General features: G+C 46.8%; 1 protein-coding gene across 1 annotated transcript; it reads left to right on the top strand.

Annotated features, from left to right (window-relative positions):
* Positions 1-157: 157 nt before the first annotated feature.
* Positions 158-10,529, top strand: CGRRF1 (cell growth regulator with ring finger domain 1). The gene is made up of 6 exons (XM_042047789.1): positions 158-353; positions 3,683-3,822; positions 5,493-5,670; positions 5,863-6,010; positions 8,718-8,825; positions 9,718-10,529. The coding sequence occupies exons 1-6, from the start codon at positions 250-252 to the stop codon at positions 10,066-10,068; spliced, it is 1,029 nt and encodes a 342-aa protein (XP_041903723.1). The 5' UTR covers positions 158-249; the 3' UTR covers positions 10,069-10,529.
* Positions 10,530-21,280: the final 10,751 nt, after the last annotated feature.

The following is a 21,280-nucleotide window of genomic DNA, read 5'->3' as shown; positions in this document are numbered from 1 at the left end:
CGGTGCCGCCATGGCTCCTCCCCGTCCCTGCCAGGCTGAGGGCAGCGGCTTCAGTCGGTGCCGCCATGGCTCCTCCCCGTCCCTGCCCGGCTGAGGGCAGCGGCTTCAGTCGGTGCCGCCATGGCTCCGCCCCGTCCCTGCCAGGCTGAGGGCAGCGGCTTCAGTCGGTGCCGCCATGGCTCCGCCCCCTCCCTGCCAGGCTGAGGGCAGCGGCTTCAGTCGCAGGCTGAGGGCGGAGCGGTCGGCCTGATGGCAGCCGTGTTTCTGGTTACGCTGTACGAGTATTCGCCGCTGTTTTACATCGCCCTGGTGTCCGTCTGCTTCCTCGTCACCAGCGCGCTCGTCCTCGGCTGGTCAGTGCTCTGGGGCCGGTGGGGCTCGGCCGAGGGGGCCTGGGCTGTGCTGGGGGTGGGGGGCAAGGCCAGGCCCATGGCAGGGGCTTGGAACGGTCCCTTCCAACCCAAACCCTCCTCGGCTTCTAAGCGAGCAATAAAAATAATTTTTAAAAGAAATTATATGTATTTCTGTTAAGCTCGTTCCTCTTTTAGTAATACCGAAGTGTTTTCTTATGTTTTTCGTAATATCATTCATAATATTGGCAGACAATGCGTTTTTATGTACTGAGCTATGTGTTTGTGTCGATGCAAGGGAACGGAGCTGGGGAAGGGTCTGGAGCACCAGGAGCGACTGAGGGATCTGGGAAAGGGGCTCAGCCTCGGGAAGAGGAGGCTCAGGGGGGCCCTTGTGGCTCTACACAACTCCCTGGGTGCAGCCACGGTCTTTTCCAACTTAAATGTTTCTGTGAATCTGTGAGCTGGTGTCCTGAAGTGTCTCGAGGGGTGGTGAGTGAAAGAGCTTCTGGTTGTGTTTGAGAGGAAGCAGCAAAGATAGCCACTGTTGCCTTTTCCAGAAACAGCTCCTGGAATGTTCATACGTCTCAGGAGTGTCTGTCAGTTTAAATACTGGTGCTTGCCAAGTGCAGAACATTGATTGGCAATCAAAATCTTTCATGTAGGAGTTGGGGCTACACCAGACTCGTGGTTTCTGATGGAAATAAAACTCGAGTTGTTGAACTTCCTCTCATGGATTTCGCCTTAATATCTGCAAAGTGCTGTGCTTTGTGTTTTCCAGCCTGTGAATTGCAAGTGTTTGAGCTGTAGCTGTTTCTTCTCAGCAGCATCTAAATTCCCTTCTTGGCTTTTCCTTTCATGCAAAGGCTTTTGCTTGTTTCTGGTGCTTTGTTGGCTGCCGCTGGCTCACACACGGTTCCTGTGTTGCTGTTGATTTTTCAGAGGTGCTTTGTGAGGAGTTTATGTTCTTGTCTTGCAGCTCCTCCTCTGGACACCCCCTTGCAGTGACACCCCCTGGTGCTGGGTGTCAGTGGAGGCAACTGGGGTTTTTTGTGTCTGAATGGAGCTCCACCTCATTATTTACTTGGAAGCAGAAGTAGTTGAATTCCCTTTTATAAGTTTCTGTGTCCCACTGCACTGATTGTATTAAATTACTATCCACACCTCTGCGCTTCATCTTTAAAAAAAGTTCTTTAAAAAAAAATCTTTCCAAGTCGATGGTACTGGTGATAAAGGTATTTTTAAAAAAAGGATGATACCGAGCCATGATTTAGCTAAATCTTCATCATGTCTATCCCTAACCACCGATCCTTTTGCCAATTTAATCATTATTTATCTACTTGTAATAAATGCTGGCAATCCCCTGCTCAAAAAGGCCTGAAATAGATGTCTGCTACAAGATCCTTACATGTATGCACCTGTCCACTGGTGTCTTTTGGGTACAGGGTGTGCAGAGGACTGTCCAGAGGCATTTCTTTTTCAGGATCAGAGATTCCAGTTGCACCTTGCACTAGGTGTTATTGCAGTTTATGGAAAGAGATGCATTTTTTTTCTCCAAACTGGAGTGTTAAGGGCCTGTTAATCAAGGAGGAGCCATAGCCAGAAGCTCAGCACATAGAAGCAGGTGATTGTGTGGGCAGCTGCTCAGAGATATTTGCTGCTCCCTTGGAATTCTCCTGTACCATGGTCATGAGCGGGAGCCTCCAAGTGATTTCCATGTGCCTGCAGCTGCAGTTACAGCTCAAGTGCTCCTGAACTTGCTCAGGAAAACAACTCAAATCCTTCATTTGCCACACAGAGCATTGTAAATGCAAATAGTGTCACAGGAGCACAGAACACCTGATCTATTGCTGCAGTGGCATTTGGGCTGCCCCATAATTTTCGGCATTATTTGTTTAATGATGTGTTTGTGGTGGTGTCGGTCAGCTTGGAAAACACCAACTGCTCAGGAATGCTCGTATTCTCATTTGTCAAGCCTTGCAGTTACGGGGAGGAGTGTCTCTTCCTAGGCACAGCCCTGGATACCTGTGGCTCTGCTCACAGTCCAAGTAGGTTAATGCACAGGCAGCTTCCAGAGCCAGCCCCACAGGTGCCCTGGGCACAGGGGTGAAGTGGAATTTAGATCACCTGATTACCTGGGCATTGTATTTTTAGCTGGAGGGGAATGCTCCTGCTAGGAAGAGCTGAAGGCTCAGCACCTGTTGGAAGTCTGGCTCTGCGGAAACATTAATTCATTAACTAAACCCTTGGAAATTCCTGCCTTTTCTAAGCTAGCACTGCTATAAAGAAATTAATGTTCTCCTCTACCAGCTAATGATCTGGACTGTTAGATCACAAAATAAGAACTGTATCTTTATTTATCCTTCCTACACTGAATACTACCATAAAATTTACAGAAAACCACACCTTACTGTGGAACAGAAAGGCCTCTGTGCCTTCAGCTGCTGCTAAAACTGTACCAGAGGCTCTTTTATCTTGCTGCTTTTCAGGAGGATTATCCTGTTGCTTTCAACCAGCAAAGAAAGTTTCCAAGGAAAGAGTTTTTCCTTCACAATCAGGCAGATTTGGTATAAAACAGGAGGCACCTTTATGCACAGCAGCAGAGATCAGCTCTGTTGAGGTTTGGATATTGAAGAAGGGAAGCAGCTGCTGCATGTGGTTTCTTTGTGAGTTGTTTAACTGGAATATTCCCCTACAGACCCAGGAAAGTCACTGTGGATGTTTTCAATTGTAGCCGAGAGATTTGACCCTCTGTGCACAAATCAAAGATGGCCAAGAGCCTTTGATGATGCCACTGAACAAAAGCAAATGTTTCCATGAAAGGAATGGCTTTAAACAGACAGAGAGCAGGTTGAGGTGGGGTATTAGGAAGAAATTCTTGGCTGTGACGGAGCTGAGGCCATGGCACAGATTGCCCACAGAAGCTGTGGCTGCCCCATTCCTCGAAGAGTTCCGGGCCACGTTGGATGTGGCTTGGAGCAGCCTGTCCCTGCTCTCGGGAGGAGGCTGGAATGGTACTCAGTTCTGCAGGACTCGGGAGGAAATTCTGGCCTAACCCTTCACCACTAGAGGGCACTGACCGCTCTCGTTAATTTTATTCTCTTACTGGAAACCTCCTTTAAAGATTCCCTGTATCACTGAGAAGACTCCTGCCTTCTGACAAAAAGGTGAAGTAGGATTGGCAGGTTATGTTATCCGTGCATCCTGGCAGATATTGTGGAAAGCCAAGCTACCTCTGTTTGTTGTGCCGCTTGCTATTTAGAGCTGACAAAAGAAATCAAATGTGTCAACACTAACACTGAACCCACTTGTTCTTGTTTCATGTCTCCTAGGTTTGGTTTGGGTGTTCCTGTTATTCTGAGGAACTCGGAAGAGGCAGAATCCAGCACAAGGGTATTGAAAAAGCGGATGAGACAAGTGAAGAATCCTTTTGGGTTGGAGATCCCTAATCCTGCTGCAGCTTCAGTATCAAGTCGGTGGATTTCTGATGTGATTTTTGTCAATTTGGGTTCCTGAACTTGGTGCTTTCCATTTTCTGCCTAGAATCATAGGATGGTTTGGGTTGGAGGGGACCTTAAAGATCATCATTCTTGCTCTCATCCTTTTCCTTTATCATAATTCCTCAGAAATACACTTGTATTCCAACAGAAATAAGCTTTTACACAGTTTATAAACGTGGTGTTTTTAAAAGTGAAATGTTTGAATATGTAGGTACAGTTTAATTCTCATTAATGAAACACTTCCTGCTATTACAGATCTTTAAGTAACTAAAACATTTGCAAATTACCAACCACTGTGGGCGTTTCTATAAATTTCATGGAATTGTAGAATTGTACAGAATTCATTATGGAGTATGTGCCACCCACTTAAATCTAAGCCCAGATTTTCAGCAGTGTTTGGAAATGCACTATTTTTAATAAACAGATAAATAAATCATCGCCCTATTTTTCTATCTGTGCTTCAATGGAAACTGAATTTAAATATCTGTTTGGATCAGAGTTCACGCTGTCTCTTACATCCCTGAAATCACCCACACAGGAAGTGGAATTCATGGCTTTCTGCATCACTGGGGAGCAGTGAGCAAGACTGAGCATCTTCCACCCACACAGATGTGGGGCTTTCCAATGCATGAGGAAGGGCTGCAGCAGATTTCCCCCCTCCCTCAACATAACCCCCCCCCAGCACAACAAATCCAAGAATTCAGTCTTCAGGTAACTGAGATTTTTCAGGAGCTTTGAGCACTCCTGCTCCTGTTTGTGCAGGAAGTATTTAGAAGTTGACAGGTTTTTGGAAAAAGAATGGAAAGCATAGATCCCATTTTGCTCCTCCCTCTGCATGATCAAGAGCCGTATTCTTTGAGACCACAGAGAGTTTTGTAGATGAGTGATCCAATTAATACCATTATCTCACAAGGGAATGGACTTTGAGCTAAAGTTTGTGCTCTTGGATCTGCCAGCGAGTGTGTAAAGTGTTACTAGAAGTTAAAATTTACCCTTCTTAAAATGCACGTGGTATTTTTGTGAGCTTAATCAGCCATTTTATCTCCTCACACCCACTTCCTCACCCCACTGACTTCCATAAACACTAAACTGAATCTAAATTGATAGAAGATTTGTTTATAATGATAAATAATTTTTGTTCTTTTATAATGTTTATCATTTTAGGGGTGGCCTTATTGCAGCCTTTCAGTACCTGAAGGAAGCCTAAAAGAAAGATGAAGAGAGACTTTTACAAGGGATGGGATGACAGGACATGGGGTGATGGATTCACACTGCCAGAGGGCAGGGTTAGATGGGATATTGGGAAGGAATTCTCAGCTGTGAGGGTGGGGAGGCCCTGGCACAGGGTGCCCAGAGAAGCTGTGGCTGCCCCTGGATCCCTGGAAGTGTTCCAGGCCAGGTCGGATGGGGCTTGGAGCAACCTGGGCTAGTGGAAGGTGTCCCTGCCCATGGCAGAGGGTGGAGCTGGATGATTTTTAAGGTCCCTTCCAACCCAAACCATTCTACAATTTCATGGTTCTACGATAAAAATCTGTGACACTGAAGTTGTTTTCTGCTTGATGCTCTTTAAGCAGCTACACTTAGCAATTCCAGGATTCCTGCACACAGCAAATTAATGGAATCCTCCTCCTCTTTCTCCAAGGGGGTGTAACACTGACACCTGACTGTCTGGAGGACTGTGTCCTTACCTGCTACTGGGGTTGCAATGTCCAGAAACTCCACGAAGCACTGCAGAAACATGTCTACTGCTTCAGAATAAAGACTCCTCAGGCATTAGAGGATGCTCTCTACAATGAATACCTCTACAAACAACAGCACTTGTATCCTTTTTCTGAATTGTTTTGACAAAATATGTTAATTTTTTTGGCATGGGGAGTGTTGATGCTGGTGAACACACCACGGGTTTTGGCACAACTCATTTATGAACAAACACGATGACAAATATTCTTCATGCAAACGTCACATTTGTCTGCAATTGAAGCCACTGATTGTTTTCCTTCACACAGACAAAGCATTAAAAAAAATGACAAGGCAGAGAAATATTGTCAGTTACCAGAAGATGCTCAAGTTGTGGATTTTGGCCCTGTGCCTAGAGCTCGGTATCCCTTGGTAGCATTGCTGACGTTAGCAGATGAAGAAGACAGAGAAATATATGATATTGTAAGTAATATCAGAGTATATTTCAGGGTCACTGTGTTTAAGGTCTGAATGTTTCAGGAGAGAGGCTTGAACAAAGCAGCTTCACTTCCCTGTTCCCTAGAACTTGGTCCTTCACTTTCTTATTTTCTAAAATAAAGCAGTTCAAAGCTTTAACTTCCAAACCTCAATCTTTGAAGAGGCAGTGGATAAACATTGCTTACTCTTTACTCATTCACTAAAGCATTTAAAAAGATGCTTGTGATTTTCCCAAAGCTCCTGCCTCCAGGGTCTCTGTGGTCAGAGGAAGGAGGGTTGGGGCAGTTTAGCAACCTGTTATTCTGATTTCTGGGATCACGCAGCGCTGTGGTGGAGCTCTCACGCTGATATGGACTCTTGGATTCTGTTGGCAAGGCAGGAGGGTTTTTTTGTAAGTGTCTGGCACAGATATGGAGCTGATTGCTGACTTGGCTGTTACAAACATAGAAATTACCTTTCTGCCCCAGGTCTGTGCCATGGTTATGTCTCACAGGAGCCAACTCCAGCGCACTTACAGGAAGGAGTGAAGGTCTGGCTTGAGGCTGATAGGAGATACTCAGCTCCCCAAAAAAGGTCTCCTCCTAATCTCTTACTGTTAAAGCAGCTTCAACCTCACCACATTGCTGTTTAATATCCTTTATAGACTCTAAATTGATGATCTCTGAATGATTTGAGACACACTTTTATCTCCCATCTGTTCATTGGATTGATAATCTACTTGCACCAACTCCTTGAAGAGGAGCACAACTGAACTCGGAAGCAAATTGCCTAAATCCACTGAACACTTTTCCATGCATTCATCTGGAAATTGTAATCACACCAGCACCTAAGAAATCTGTCCCCTTTCCAGGTGATGCCTGTCCTTGGCTTCTTGTCACCTGACCGTAGGACTGCCCTCCTCCCTTCTGTTCCCACTTGAGATGTTTTAATGTTTTAATACATTTTTATATGTTCAGATGTCAGACTAGTTTAACATAAGGAGACTGTAAATTTAATATTTGAATGTATGTCACATTAGCATGGGCATGAATTTGTAACACTTCTCTTTTGAGCCTTAACATAGAAGAAAGGGGTGGAAGGAGAATGGGGGAGGTATTTTTCCTTTGGTTTTGGAGGAAAGGAGCACATTTAGAATCTGTAAATCCAGTCAAGGGGTAACTCCATCTGAATTCATTGCCAGACAAATGTCAGAATTGCATCTGGTTTGTTGAAACAAACCTGTAAAATAGAAATGGAGTGTGGAAATGGATCTTTGCCAGTGTGATATTACCATTTTGAATTATTTAAGAGGTCTCTGTGGGTGTGTGTCCATCACTGTGGATGGTGTGCCAGTGCCTCTTTCCTGGGAGCAGGGTCTGATTTTCATCCTAACTGGTTTTGTGGCAAGATCATCCCTGTTTGATTTTGTGCCATAATTTTCTTCTAGATCCAGAAAATTAGCATGACCATATATAAGGGTTACAGAAATTACTGGAAGACTGGCAGGGCTAAGGTGGAAGCTTAGCTCTCAGGCACTGTGATTTAGAAAAAAAAGACCCTTTTGCCAAGGAATAGTGAATTCAGTTCTTATAAATCCATATGTGTAGGTATGTACACATTTGAACTCTATTTAATTAGCCATGTGTGGATTTTGAAGTGCAAGTCTAATTTGCCTTTAAATTTCTTTTTAAAGCAAAACAGCTTCTAAATTTCATTTCTCTTTTGACAGCTTCTGGGAACTACAATAATATTGAATTTCACTTTCTTTTTTCCCAGCTTTTCAGAGGCTATTACGTAATTTGGGCAGGGTGGGGGTTGTTAGGCACAGCATACAAGCTTAGAGTGCTTGTATTTCCAGAGGAATTATCTAAAGTCAGCCCGTGGGGGTTCCGAATCCTTTCCAGTGAAATCTGTCTTTTGCCTGCTCAGATTACAAGCCAATCAGTGACACTTCTTAGTGATTTTTGGAGTCCAAAAACTGCAGTCTGTGTGTTTGTGAGGGAAGGGGGAGAAAGTGGAGAAGACTGCTCAGGTGTCTTTCCAGTTTCCATGAGGTGGGGGGACCTGCCAGAGCAGGTCTCTGCTATAAACTGGCCACAGAAGGGCTCCATGGGAAGCAGGGTGGGAAGCTGAAGGAGCACCAAGTGCTCTTTTGTGCCATATCCTGTTTATACCTTGTCCAGAGTATTTTTTTTTGATCAGTACTTGAAGTCAACATTGTTGAGCTCCTGATTGTCTAAGGAATTAAGCAGGTCAGAAGCTGTACCAAAGCAAATCAGAGAATCACAGAATAGTTTGGGTTGGAAGGGACCTTAACAATCATCTTATTTCCATCCCCTGCCACAGGCAGGGACACCTCCCACTAGCCCAGGTTGCTCCAAGCCCCGTCCAGCCTGGCCTTGGACACTTCCAGGGATCATGGGGCAGCCACAGCTTCTCTGGGCACCCTGTCCCCGGGCCTCACCACCCCCATAGCCAAGAATTTCTTCCCAATATCCCATCCATCCCTGCCCTCTGGCAGTGGGAAGCCATTCCCTGTGTCCTGTCCCTCCATCCCTTGTCCCCAGTCACTCCCCAAGCTCTCCTGGAGCTCATTTAGGCCCTGGAAGGGGCTCTGAGCTCTCCCTGGAGCCTTCTTTTCTCCAGGTGAACATTCCCAGCTCTCTCAGCCTGAGTGATAAGTTACTAAACATAGGATTTTTTCTGTTTGCAGATTGCAATGGTAGCTGTAATTCACATTCCTGATGAAAGCTACAGACTTTCCTGCCGAATATTGTATCAGTATCTCCTCCTAGCTCAAGGTCAATACCATGATCTGAAGGTAAGCCATGCACGGAGTCTGGTTTCATGTGTATGACAGTGTTAACTTTAGCTTGTGTAGGCTTTCAGGAGCCTAAATTAGTACAAGACTTCTATTGTCATGCAAAGAATTGGATGGTAGTTAAAATTATTTTATCAGTTAAGTAGTTCCACAGGAACTTACAGTACAGAAATATTTTCCATGAAAATATTCAAGATTTCCTGGAAAAATTACTTGCTTCTAGTCTAGGAGTTCTGGTGTCCACTTAGTAAAGCAGTAGGAAGAAATTGACTGTTGAATGCTTCTTCTTTCCAGAATATTTATTTCCTTTCTAGTCACTCAAACCTCTTTCTTCAAAATTCCCTTTCAGTCAGGAAAGCCTCAGAAGAAACTTACATTTTTTAAATTCCTTTTTCCTGCACTATTGTTAGGAATCGTGCCCAGAAGAATTTGTGCTTCACGTAAAATAAGATAAAAAAAGGAGTAGGGGATTGGAATATGAGCAAGAGCAGAATGGGTTGAGCAAAGCAGATTTGACAGAGTGATGGATGTAATTCTGGTAGGAAGGGATAGAAGATCCCTCTAGGCACAGAGGCTGATGGACCAGAAACAAGCCTGAGCTGCTCAAAACCTGAGTACTTCTGTTAAAGTTCATACATGATGTTGATTTGATGCAGTCCAAGATCTGATGACTTACCTTTAATAATTTCCCACTGTTTTAAGTAATTTCATGTTTCTGAAATGCCTTTAGCTGGAGGCCAGGCAGCTGCCAGGACCCACACAGAGTCTGGCACTGTTTGACCCAGTGGACACCAGTGAATGGACCCAGTGGAACTTCCATTGCCCTTGTGTGTGTGCAGAGATCAGGGGGAGTTTGTTCACTTCTAAATATTTGTGTTTATGTGTATTTTAGCAACTCTTCATGTCTGCAAATAGTCCTGCACCCTCCTCCAGTGATACCTTCCCTGGTGAGAGCAGCACTGACACAGGGTTGCTGGAAAAGGCCGGGCTGGCTGGAGATGAACCGGAATTGCAGGAAGAAAACACCAAAGACTGTGTTGTTTGCCAGAACGGCCCCGTGAACTGGGTCCTCCTGCCCTGCAGACACACGTGCCTGTGCGATGGCTGCATCAAGTATTTCCAGCAGTGCCCAATGTGCAGGCAGTTCGTGCAGGAGTCTTTTCCACTTTGCAGCAAAAAGGAGCAAGATGAGGTTGAATCGACCCATGTCTTGCAACATGTTCTTCCTGGAAGAGTTTTTTAACAGGAGTTAAAAATAAAAGACCTGGGTTGTGTGCACTAAGATTAAATGTGGAAGCCAGACTATTTATGGGAGGATATGTAGCATTAACTTGTAGGATTTTGCTTTTTATTGTTGGGTGATTTTCAGCTTCCTTATTTTTCCTCGCTCCATATGCTCGCAGGAGCGCTGCTTCCCCGTGCAATGTGGACAGAAGTGCGTAGGATATCTCTGAAGGATGTGATTTTATTTATAACTCCTTCCTAGTTTTTCTTGGAGCACTATTGGAGGCTATTTTGACTACTAAATTTAGGCTGTCTACTAAAAAAAGAATAAAACTTGCAAGTGCAGTTGCACGAGGCTCATTCTATATTTATTGTGTTTAAAATACTAGAGCTGTATATGTTTTAACTCAGTATAATTTAGGAACTCAGCACTTTACAGAATGTACCGTATGAAGGAAAGTAAATATTCTTCATTGTTAACCCCCTGTGTGTTTATTTTGTAGCTGAAGGTTGGACTGCAGCAGGAGCTGGGGGTTGAAGGTGTGGCTCAGGACACTGTTTCTGGCTGGTTTGAAGGATTCGTGTGTTGAGGGACTTCAGCCAAAGCCCTCTGGAAAGATTTTTGTTGATTATTCTTGAACTACATGTTGCTGACACTTTCAAGCCCGAGCTCCTGCAATGACATCTTGAGACAGATTTTCAGTCTTGTTGGCAGTGCCTGTAAGAACTTGTTCTCCATGCAAATGTTGGTTAATCACTCCCCAGAGTGGTGGCAGTTTTGTGGTGCTTTGAGGGATTTCCAACTCTTTTCGCTTGCATGGTCAACTTAGATGACCAGTAACAAGTTAACCAGTTACTTTTATCAATAGTCCCCGGAAATGTACTTGCTCTAACAAAGGAAGAAGCTAAAGAATAGCAGAAATTATTTCCTTTCACTCCAGTGGTGTGTTGTCAAAAGCAATAAAAACAGCTGTTGAGAAGAGAAAATGGTTCGTGTCTTTAAAGAGAGACAAATTCTCCTAAGGACAAACGGGCTGAGTCTCACATCTGCTCATATAGGGGAGAGTGATCCTTAGAACCTGTAGAAATGGGAGTAGCTGCTTTCTGCCCTCCTTCTTGTTCCCTTGCAGCTTTTCCTCACATCCAATTCCAGGACAGCTGCTCAGGCAGGGAAAGCCGTGCTTCACGATCCTCAGCTCCACTCTCCTGCAGCTCCAGGGTACACACAAGATGCTGCACACCTCCAAACCAGGGAAGGAAGCTTCTCCTACTCAAAGGTATTCCATCTTCACCTTTCCATCCTTCTTTTTTTGATTGTTTGCTGTGACCCTGCTTCCAAACTCCTGGCAGTTACCTCTGAGGAAAATATTTAGGTGGTACTGTTGGGAAGAGTAATGGTTAGTTGTAAGGACAGGTGGAAGTGGGGAATTGATGCCTGTAGCCACAGATTTCCAGCCAGTGATCAGCAGGCTGGTTGTAAGATAATTTATCTGCTCTGCCTAAAGTGCCCATCCTGGCCAGGGACAACTTGGGAATAAACTGCTGGACAAACCAGGCTGTTGTTTGCACTGTGTATCAACCAGGAATGACACCCCGAGGCGTCTGTGGGGATGGAGCAGTGCCTGATCCATGGCAGCAGCTGCTTCCACACCAACAGCTCACAGGGCATGTGGGACAGTGGCTGGGAAGCTTGTTATTTCAGAGGAGCAGGTTAATGCTGTGCTGGTTCCAGCCTGGAGCTGGGCACTGATGATTAGCAGGGACTTGTTTGCCCACAGAGATGATGAAGGAGGTGTTGTTTACTACTTGACCACAGTAGTCACCGATATTTAATCAATTAATTAAAATCTCCCATCCAATATTGTAATCCAAACCTGTGGGTTTATTTAATCTCACAGTGAAATGGTATTCAAGTAACCCCACAGAGAGTTGCCTGGTCTGTCTCATCCTTCAATCGATGCCAATATTAAATAATAATGGCAAGCAGGATGTAGCTGTGCTGAACTGCCAGGCCATGTATTTACCATTAAGTCTGTCCCAGCTTTTCATTTGTTACTTGTTCTTTTAATAGCATTTTCCAGAGATGCTTAGTTGCTTTCTCTGCTCTAACAAGCTTCCTTGCTGGCCCAAATGAAAGACCTGATGGAGAGTAGCTGGCTCATTACATTTGCCCTTCTTCTAAGAAGCCATCCCAAAATACAGATCAGGAGAGAAGGAAAAGGAGCAGCTCTAAAGCTGCTCAGTGTGTCCCATGGTTGTCTTAAAGCAGGGATTCAAGGCTCTTAGAGATAAAACCGTCCTGTGACCCACAAAAACGCAGTGTATTGGCAGAGGCTGTTCTGCTGTCACCCTGTTGTAATAGAGGTGATATAACATTCCTTTTCTGCTCCTTATAGATGATGTTTAGGATTTGGTGACATCAAGGAACATGGGAATACTTCTGGCAACAAGACTTAGTTCTTTTAAGCAGCATTGAAGTGTTTCAGATTTGTAATATTTTTTGCAAGAGAGGTTGGTTTGATTTGATTCATCAAGTCTAATCAGAGCTGAGGCTTCCAAATGGGTTGATCAGACTAAGTGGTGCTATTTAGGGATATCCCAAGGTGTCTTTCCAAGTGCTGATGGACAGTGACACGGACATCTTCCTTCTGTAGGGAAGGTTGCTGTGTTAGGATCTTCCTTCCTCCTTGTCTGCTTCCTCCCAAGTAGAGGGGAAAATGGTTGTAGGGAAAATCCAGGTCAGCTCAGGTGGCTGCTGTACAACTCCCTGACAGGTGGGTGCAGCCAGGTGAGTGTTGGTCTCTTCTCCCGAGAAGCAAGGAATAGTACAAGAGGAAGCGGCATCAAGTTGCACCAGGGGAGGTTTAGATTGGACATCAGGGAAAAATTTCTTCACTGAAAGTGTGGTGAGGCTGTCCACAGGCTGCCCAGGTACATGTTTTGTTCAGCTTTAAGATGAAATTCTGTGTGAATCTGATTTCAATGCCTCATTTACATGCTAACATCAAACTTTGGGTATGGTAAAAGCAGACAGGAATCAGGGGCTGAGTTTCTCCTGCTGATTTGCACATTTGCTGGAGCTCCCCGTGCCCTGAGGAAGCTCTGCCAGGTCTGCAGGTGACGTCTGCCAGGTGAGGGAGGTGTGGGGCTGACGTCTGTAACTGGAAGTCTCTGCAGCAGCTGGCCACCAGTCACCACTTGCTCAGCTGTCCTCGCATCCAGAGTAAACAAGGACTGGCCTCTGTCACTGCAGCAGACGTGCAGCCCCTGCAAAGGCTGTCCCTGGTGTCCTGTGTGTGTGTAGCTGATGTAATTAATGCCAGGGATAGCTGAATTTCATCTGCAACAGCAGAAGTCCTCTGAACTGAGCTGTTAGAAAAGCTTGGTGTTGCCTTGCTGGAATATGCTGGGCAGGAAAAAAAGAGAAAACCAGGATTAGGGGTTTATTTCTGGATAACTTTGGTATTAGTACCATTTATGATGGCACATGATGATGCAGGTGCAAACCTGAGCACAGCTATGAGGCTACAAATGAGCACTGGAGAGTCCCATGCTTTGCAGGATCTGCCAAAACAGCCCCCAAAACCACAGAGAGGGCCAGAAAGTGACTGCTGAATGCTTCAGAGTCACTTGGGCAGCTTTGCTAATTGTTTGCTTTTACTCCCTCGTGTCCATGAGCAATATGGGTAGAGAGACAAGAGCTTGTAGTGCAGTGTGGATATACTTGTAAAAAGGGACTGCTACTGGTTGGCTTCCATAAATTTGCAGGAATGTGCAACACCTCCATAAAAGCACCTTTGTATGGATGCTGCTGCAGCTGAGCTAGAAGAGGTCCTGCCTTAATTACCCCATCTCATAATGGGAATGATTTAAAAAATTAGAAATACTGTATGTAGACACAGTCTTAAGACTAAATGAATCCATCAGCAGAGTCTGATGTCCAAAGTGAGGGGTCTTTGTGTTTCTCCCACAGAATTTTGGAAATCAATGACATTATAAATTCATGCTGAGGTTACTGAGCCTTCATCAGGCTTGGGAAACCCAAAAAACTCCTTTTGTTCCTTCTCCCTGCACATGCAGTCCTCAGGCATAGAAAGGACAACACTGGGATGTTTGTCACAGTTGTGACATGAGGATTTGCATTTCTGTCACACTTCTGGAGGTGTTCAAGGCCAGGCTGGATGGAACTTGGAGCAGCCTGGTCTAGTGGAAGGTGTCCCTGCCCAGGGCAGGAGGTCAGCGTGAGTTGATCTTTAAGGTCCCTCCCATCCCAAACCATTCTGGGATTCTCTGATTTCCATTCTTTAGAAAACACCTGTGCTACCTGTGCAGTTCCTGGATCCTCCTGAGATTTGAGTGAATCCCAGAACTGCTTCTGTGGGACCTGCAATAATTATCAGGGCAATTAGTTGCTACCTGTGTTTTCTATCCTCAGTCTGCAGCGACCTTTCATCAGCAGAAGATTTGCACTTAAAAAGCTTTTCTAGGTTTTAAATGCCTCCTCCAGCTTTTTGTCTTCATCAGCTGACGGGTTCTAGCAGTTCCTAATAATTTTTCCTCTCCTATTGCATAGCCACTTCACATCTAATATTTCCTGGCAGATTTCTCAGTAGTAGCTGCAGTCAGGGGACTGGTGAGAGGTCTAATGCATCACTTCTCTCTCTCCTCGTGCTATTTATTCCAGTGTCTATCAGCTCCTCATGAGCAATATTTTAACAAATAGGCTGGAGGGGAGGATTGCTAACTTGTGAATTATTTTGATAGTTATCCTCTTCTTTCTTCCCTGTAATTCTGCAGATGCCGTTGAGTTTGGAGACAGAACAGAGCTGTACCGGGGGTTATCATGCATCAGTCTCCTGCCAGCAGACCTGTGAGATACAGATGTTGTGCCTTCCCTGGTCACGTGCAGCACAGACATTGTGTTTGGTTTTTCACTCCAGTTCCTGAGGGTCCTCAATTTCAAGGATTTTCCCTGTAGGGAAAGACCATGAACTGCAAGCTCAAAAAGCACCAGCTTGGAGGGAGCCTGGGGTGGGATATTGCTGGCAGCAAGGTTGAGGATGATCACAGCAAGCAATGAGCCCTGAGGGAGTCAAACATGGCATTGTCTCTGCTTGCCAGGGTGAGCAGAGCCCTGTGGGGCAGCACATTCCATTGATTAAAGTAAGACCAGGGCAGCGATTTATGGCACAGCACAGCTTGAAAAGCAATGATTTTCATTCACCAGATGCTGCCATACACGAGACAAGGTTGGTGACCCAGCTGCTGCCTTTCCTTTGAAAGCCAGTCTCCTCCCAGGTGGTCAGTACCAAACCCTGGCTGGAGTGGCCGCAACATCATCCAAACCATCGTCTGCTGGTTCAGCTGGAGTGACACAAGAACTTAGCTTTATATTTTGCCATAGGACCAAAAAAAGGGTGTTTGCAAAGAGCTGGTGGATTCCCATTAAAGAATGACTACAACTTTCCCAGTCTTTCAATCTCTAAGTGTCTTCCCAGGGACACAAAAATGCATGAATGAGTGTGCCAGCTCCAGTTTTCCCTTTCAGCACTCACTTCTTAATGAAAAGTTCTCCATCAAATTTCACAGCATTCAATGCTCTGTCATTAGGAGGGCTTGGGCAAGATGCAGAACAGCCCTTGGAGGTCTCAGTGGACCATCTCCATTTACATCTATTGCAGCTGTGCCCACACATGCTTGTTAGTCCATGCAGCCCTAGATGTCCCTTCCCTGGGTTTTGCTGAAGTTGTTTGGAGCCAGGAGCAGGAAGATCAATGAGGGCTGTTTTCTTCCACGTTTATCTTCCACATTTGGATCCCCTTCCATTTCAGCGAGTGGGAGCATTGAGGTTTTCCTCCACCCCAGCATCCTGGCTACATCTAAACCCTCACCCAGCCTAGAAACTCCTCCTCTCTCCTTTAAGTATATTCTTAAATTACCCTAATTTTGCCAGCTGCTCCATTATTAATAACTAACTAGGAAAACTGCCACAGTGTCAGTGGAGCCGACATGCATCTTGAGCTGGAACCAGGCTTCCAAGGAGAAGCACTTGAGGGGGTGGTTAGGGAAGCAATTTCCTCGATGGTTCGTGCTAATGCACATACCCAAGCCTGCCTTGGAGCTGCTGGAGCCGGGGAGTCGAGCAGCTCCGTTGCATGGTGCCTCCTTGGGGATCAGTGTCTTGTTTCATCAGGGCCATCTGCTTGCAACACAGCCTCAGTCAGTTCCAAGTCCTACAACCAGCTGCTCTGAGTGCCGGCTGGAAATGGTTGGAAAAATCGGAGTGTTGTAGGTAAACATGAGGCTGGCTATGGAATACGGCCATGCAGGGAGTTGTCTGGCTGGCAAGCATTTATGGGGTGTTGATGTGCATGAAGAGGGGCCCAGAGCTACTCGGGGGTGCAGACCCATGCCAGGTGTGAGTAGAGCTGTTCTCTGTGCCCATGCCAATGGCTGGAAAGGATGGAATGGGACGTGTTTCGTGTACCCCACAATCCAGCACCAATAACCAGGCTGCCCTGAAGGCCAACACACAGAAGGATCTCAGTCCTGCAAAGGCACATTCTGCAAATGCTCACTTGCTGTTGATGGGACGATGAGGTTTTGCAATATTTATATTCAAGGGGTTGTTTGAAACTGGCAGAGCCCAGTGAAACTCACTGGAAATCCTTCACATCCACTTTTGCATCCCCTTCTTCCTGGGCTCCTCTTCATCACCGATTCTGTTGGCATCTCCAGGCGTGAGAGCAGCCTGTGATCCATTTGCCAGGGGTGGTTTTTTGAGGACCATTAGTTAAGCTGATTTATTTTGTTGGCTCTGTGTCCCTGGGGTCCCTGTGAGCCAACTCATCAAGCGTGCAGGGCAGAGCTGACACTGCTGGAGAGGCAATGTCTGGGCTCTCCCAGCATTTCAGAGAGGACATGGGATCTTCTCACAGCAACCCCTTGACAATGGCTAACTGTCATAATGGCTAATACAATGTGAGCAGCCCTTCCATGCTGACCAGTATTTCCCAGTGCTCCTTTCCCCAGGTGTTTGCACCCAGGTGCTGCCACTTCTTCTCTTTCCCTTTCAGATCTGCGGTTGCAGCTCAAGCCAGAGGGTTAAATGTGCTTTTCCTACCAGCCCTCATCCCCCATCACCCAGTGATCGCTGAGTCCAGCATCAGAGGAGTCAGCCCGTGCTGCTTTCACCAGGATTTGGGCTGTGCAACACTTAGTTTTCTACTAACAGGGCTTAAGAAACAGTGGTTGTACATCCACACTGAGAGCTGATACATGTGGAGGGTCATATTAAGGCTGGAAAATGGTCTTTAAGGTCCCTTCCAACCCAAACCCTTCAGGGATTCTGTGATTTTTTTTTATGTCTACCTCATCCAGTTTGGAAATACAGACCCACATAGGTTTTATTGTTTACTTAAGAAAAAAAAACCCTTATATTTCTTTTTAGTGTGCATTTGCTTTTGGAAGGGCGTTTTTTTGTCTGAATTTTACAGCTCCACTTCAGAACCCAAGGTAACGGAAATGCTGCCATCCCAGTGGCCAATTCCCACACTGTGTTTAGGAACAAATGAAAGAGATGTTGTGTTTAATTATCTCAGCCTGCCTACCACGGTATTTTCACTAATATTTGGGTTTAATGAGCTAGGAAATCTGGGCCATTGTGTGCTGGTGGATACACTCATCCTTTCTTCAGCTAAATACGTTATCAGATAGCTTCCACGGAGATGAGCAACTGCTTCCTTTGAACTCGGGAATCTTCAGGATTCACTAATTTGCTTAGACCACCTGCTTGGCTAATATTACCACTGGCCTCTTTTTTTCCCCTCTGAAATGGTAAACAGAAATCTAAATGTTGCTGTACTGACCCGGGAGAAGAGGACGCTGAGGGGAGACCGCACAGAGGGTGCAGGTTCCTCATGAGGGGCATTGGAGGGGCAGCTCTGATCTCTGCTCTCAGTGACAGCACCCAAGGGAACAGCTGGAGCTGTGCCAGGGAAGGTTTAGGTTTGACATCAGGAAAAGGTTCTTCCCCCACAGGATGCTAGGCACTGAACAGGCTCCCCAGGGAATGGCCACAGCCTCAAGGCTTCCAGAGCTCCAGGAGCATTTGGACAACGTTCCCAGGGATGCACAGGGTGGGATTGTTGGGGTGTCTGTGCAGGGCCAGGAATTGAACTCGATGATCCCTGTGGGTTCCTTTCAGCTCAGGAAGGGACCTTTCTATGACCCACCCCAAGCCAACACCTGCTCTGCCCCAGCCCACAGCACAGACAATGCACAGCCCCTGTAACAGCCTCTGCTTCCCACCCAGGGACTTGCAGCCCTGCAGAAATGCTCCAGCTGGATCTGCAAAGATCCCAAGGTCCCACAGGAATTACCATATAAAACAGAATTATCCTGCTTCTCCACGCACTCTGCCTTGTGTTTTGCATGGGGTGTCTTTGCTCCCAGGACACGTGGGCTGCACTTTGGATTCCCCATGGGCAGGGAAGAGAGTTGGCCACAGGGGTGTTAGTGAGTCCCCCCACTGCAGTCAGGGAAGGAGATTTGCTCCCAGCCGGCTTGAGGATCCTTCCATCACAATGATCTGCACCCGCCCTGCAGAGCACGGAATGCAGCAAGGAATTTCTTCCACGGGTCACAGATCTATTTTTTAATTACCATAGAAACCTCCAAACATCAGGCGTGTGCTGTTACGTCAGGGTCTCACTCCTCCACAGCTGCCTCCTTGGGACACTCTGGGGAACAGGAACTGTGGGGTCCTAAATGGCAGGTGATTATTTTTGGATTAATTAGTAAGCACGGTCTTGGTGTCTTCTGGAGCACAGGATAGAAACTGTGGCTTTGGTCCTTTTACTCTTTTCATCCACGACTTGCTGGTGTGGGGGGACACCATTTCCCACCGCCCTACCCAGCCTCACAGGGGGATGGATTTGCTGCTTCAGCCCTAAATATATATCCTTCCCATCACTGCCGTTCCCACTTTAGACATGCAAAATGCAAAACCTGGGAGGCGTTCTTGGCACAGCCAGCTTGGCAACCCTTAAATTAGCGGGGTGTGAGCGCATGGCGTTCCCACCCGGAGCTCCTCGTGCTGCCGGAGCCTCGCTCCGCGTTCCCGCGCGAGACGCGCACCCGGCGCGGCAGATGGTGCATCCTCACGGCTCCACGGGCCATCCCAAAGCACACCCCGGCAGCAGGAGGGCTGTCAGCACTTAGGTGAGGGGAATGGGGCTCCTTGGTAGAGCATTTATTGGGATGGAGCTGGAGGACGAGGCAGATGGCCGGGGTTTGTTGGCAGGGAGCTCCTGTTTGTTTAATTAGTCACCAGACAGACTGAGAGCTAAAGGCAAACTCCAAGTGTGGTGAGATGGACCATTTGCCCTTGATGTCTACCTGGTGATCCTCATCTCATCATCCTGCTGTGGGATTGATGCTCCAGCACACAGGACCAGGTGTTCCAGGTGATTTCAGGTGGCCTTTGTTTCCCCCCCTACTACTTTTCCCACAAAAGGGGCAGATTCAGACACGTGTGTTGCTTCAAAAAGCAACCAAAGGATGCACAAACACAGAGTTTTCCTTTCTCCAGCCCCCACCAGAGCACACAGCCACTTTTTGCTTTTTCTAAAGCAGCTCCAAGAGAGCTGCAGAGGGACTTTGGACAAGGGCCTGGAGTGACAGGACAAGGGGGAATGGCTTACCACTGCAGAGGGTTAGATGGGATATTGGGAAGAAATTGCTGGCTGTGAGGGTGGGGAGGCCCTGGCACAGGGTGCCCAGAGAAGCTGTGGCTGCCCCTGGATCCCTGGAAGTGTCCAAGGCCAGGTTGGATGGGACTTGGAGCAACCTGGGACAGTGGAAGCTGTCCCTGCCCATGGCAGGGGATGGAATGGGATGAGCTTTAAGATCTGTGATTCTGTGACTCAGTGGTGGAGGGGTTCAGCCCCCCTTTGCCATGATTCCATCATGTCTCCCTCCCAGACCATCTCCTGACACCTGGACATGTCTCCCAACTCTGAGCTTCCCTGTCCTCAAAGTAATGAGGACTGGGAGATGCGGCAATGGTGGAATTATGGAATCGTAGAATTGTTAGGGTTGGAAAAGCCCTCTAAGATCATTGATTCCAACCATTCCCCCAGCACTACCAAGCCCAACACTAACCCATGTCCCCAACTGCCACATCCACACAGCTTTTAAATCCCTCCAGGAACAGGGACTTCACCACTGCCCTGAGCAGTGGTACCAGTGTCACTTGTTCCTGAGCATGGATCAGATATTTTGGGGAAGGGATTCCTAAAGGGGCTCTGAGAGAGCTGGAGAGACACTTTGGACAATGACCTGGAGCGACAAGACAAGAGGAAATGGCTTAAAAATGACAGATATTCCCACAAATAAAAAGCCCGCAGATAAAAGCACTTTACACCTTTATTTTTACTTTATAAAATGTTTGATTATGTTCAGTGTTTGATACTTTCTTGCAAACACTTGTGCTTAGGGTTTTTTCTCCCCCATTTCCCTTGTTGTGTATACCTGTATCACTCACCCCTTGCAATGGGATAGAAATAAATTTTTAAAAATATATAAAAGAAAGGAAAAAAGAAGGGGAATAAATGAGAAATGATAAAGGAAAATAAAATCTGTACAGGAAATTATAACCCAAACACAAATCCTGCCCCTCTCTGGGGAAATGAATAACCCCAAACTCAAATCCTGTCCTTCTCTGCACACTTGGTGCTTGACAGGGTTAAACCCATGTATATTTAACACGTATATCTAACACGCAAAACTCCGCAAAAAAAAAAAAAAACAAACCCAAAGTTTTAAAAATCACCATTTGGGGACGATGCCCCATTTACCAGAACCCAAAGCGGCGTTTCTTCCCCCTCCCAAAACATCGCCCCCTGCCATTACCCCGCAGCCCACTAGAGGGTGGTTTCCTCCAGCGGGAGATCCGCAGGCGGCTGCGGCGCGGGGAGGGGACCCGGAGCGCGTTTTCCAGCGCTGCCGCTGCAGGAGGAGCGCCCAAAATTCCCGCGGGAAGGGCGGGGGGGGCACAGGGGACACAGGGGGGACGCGCGTCCCCCTCGGGCTCCCCCCTCCGGCTGCGCGGCTCGGCCCCGCCCACCCTCCGATGACGTCACTCGTATGCAAATGAGCGACATGGGGGAGCGGGGGCCCGGCGCGCGGCCGGGCTCAGTCTCGCGCCGCGGAGCGCGCGCGCGCCCCCC

Source organism: Corvus kubaryi, unplaced genomic scaffold (assembly GCF_017639235.1).
Source record: "Corvus kubaryi isolate FWS band 111438036 unplaced genomic scaffold, C.kubaryi_AGA036_p1.0 66, whole genome shotgun sequence".
NCBI lineage: Eukaryota > Metazoa > Chordata > Aves > Passeriformes > Corvidae > Corvus > Corvus kubaryi.
This window is presented reverse-complemented; position numbering and strand designations above follow the sequence as displayed.

Bases quoted from the DNA above. Each gene is read 5' to 3' on its own strand.
- CGRRF1 (XM_042047789.1), top strand. From the start codon at position 250: ATGGCAGCCGTGTTTCTGGTTACGCTGTACGAGTATTCGCCGCTGTTT. The intron at 5,671-5,862 runs GTATCCTTTTTC...ACACAGACAAAG, and splicing joins CTCTACAAACAACAGCACTT to CATTAAAAAAAATGACAAGG. The intron at 8,826-9,717 runs GTAAGCCATGCA...TGTGTATTTTAG, and splicing joins GTCAATACCATGATCTGAAG to CAACTCTTCATGTCTGCAAA.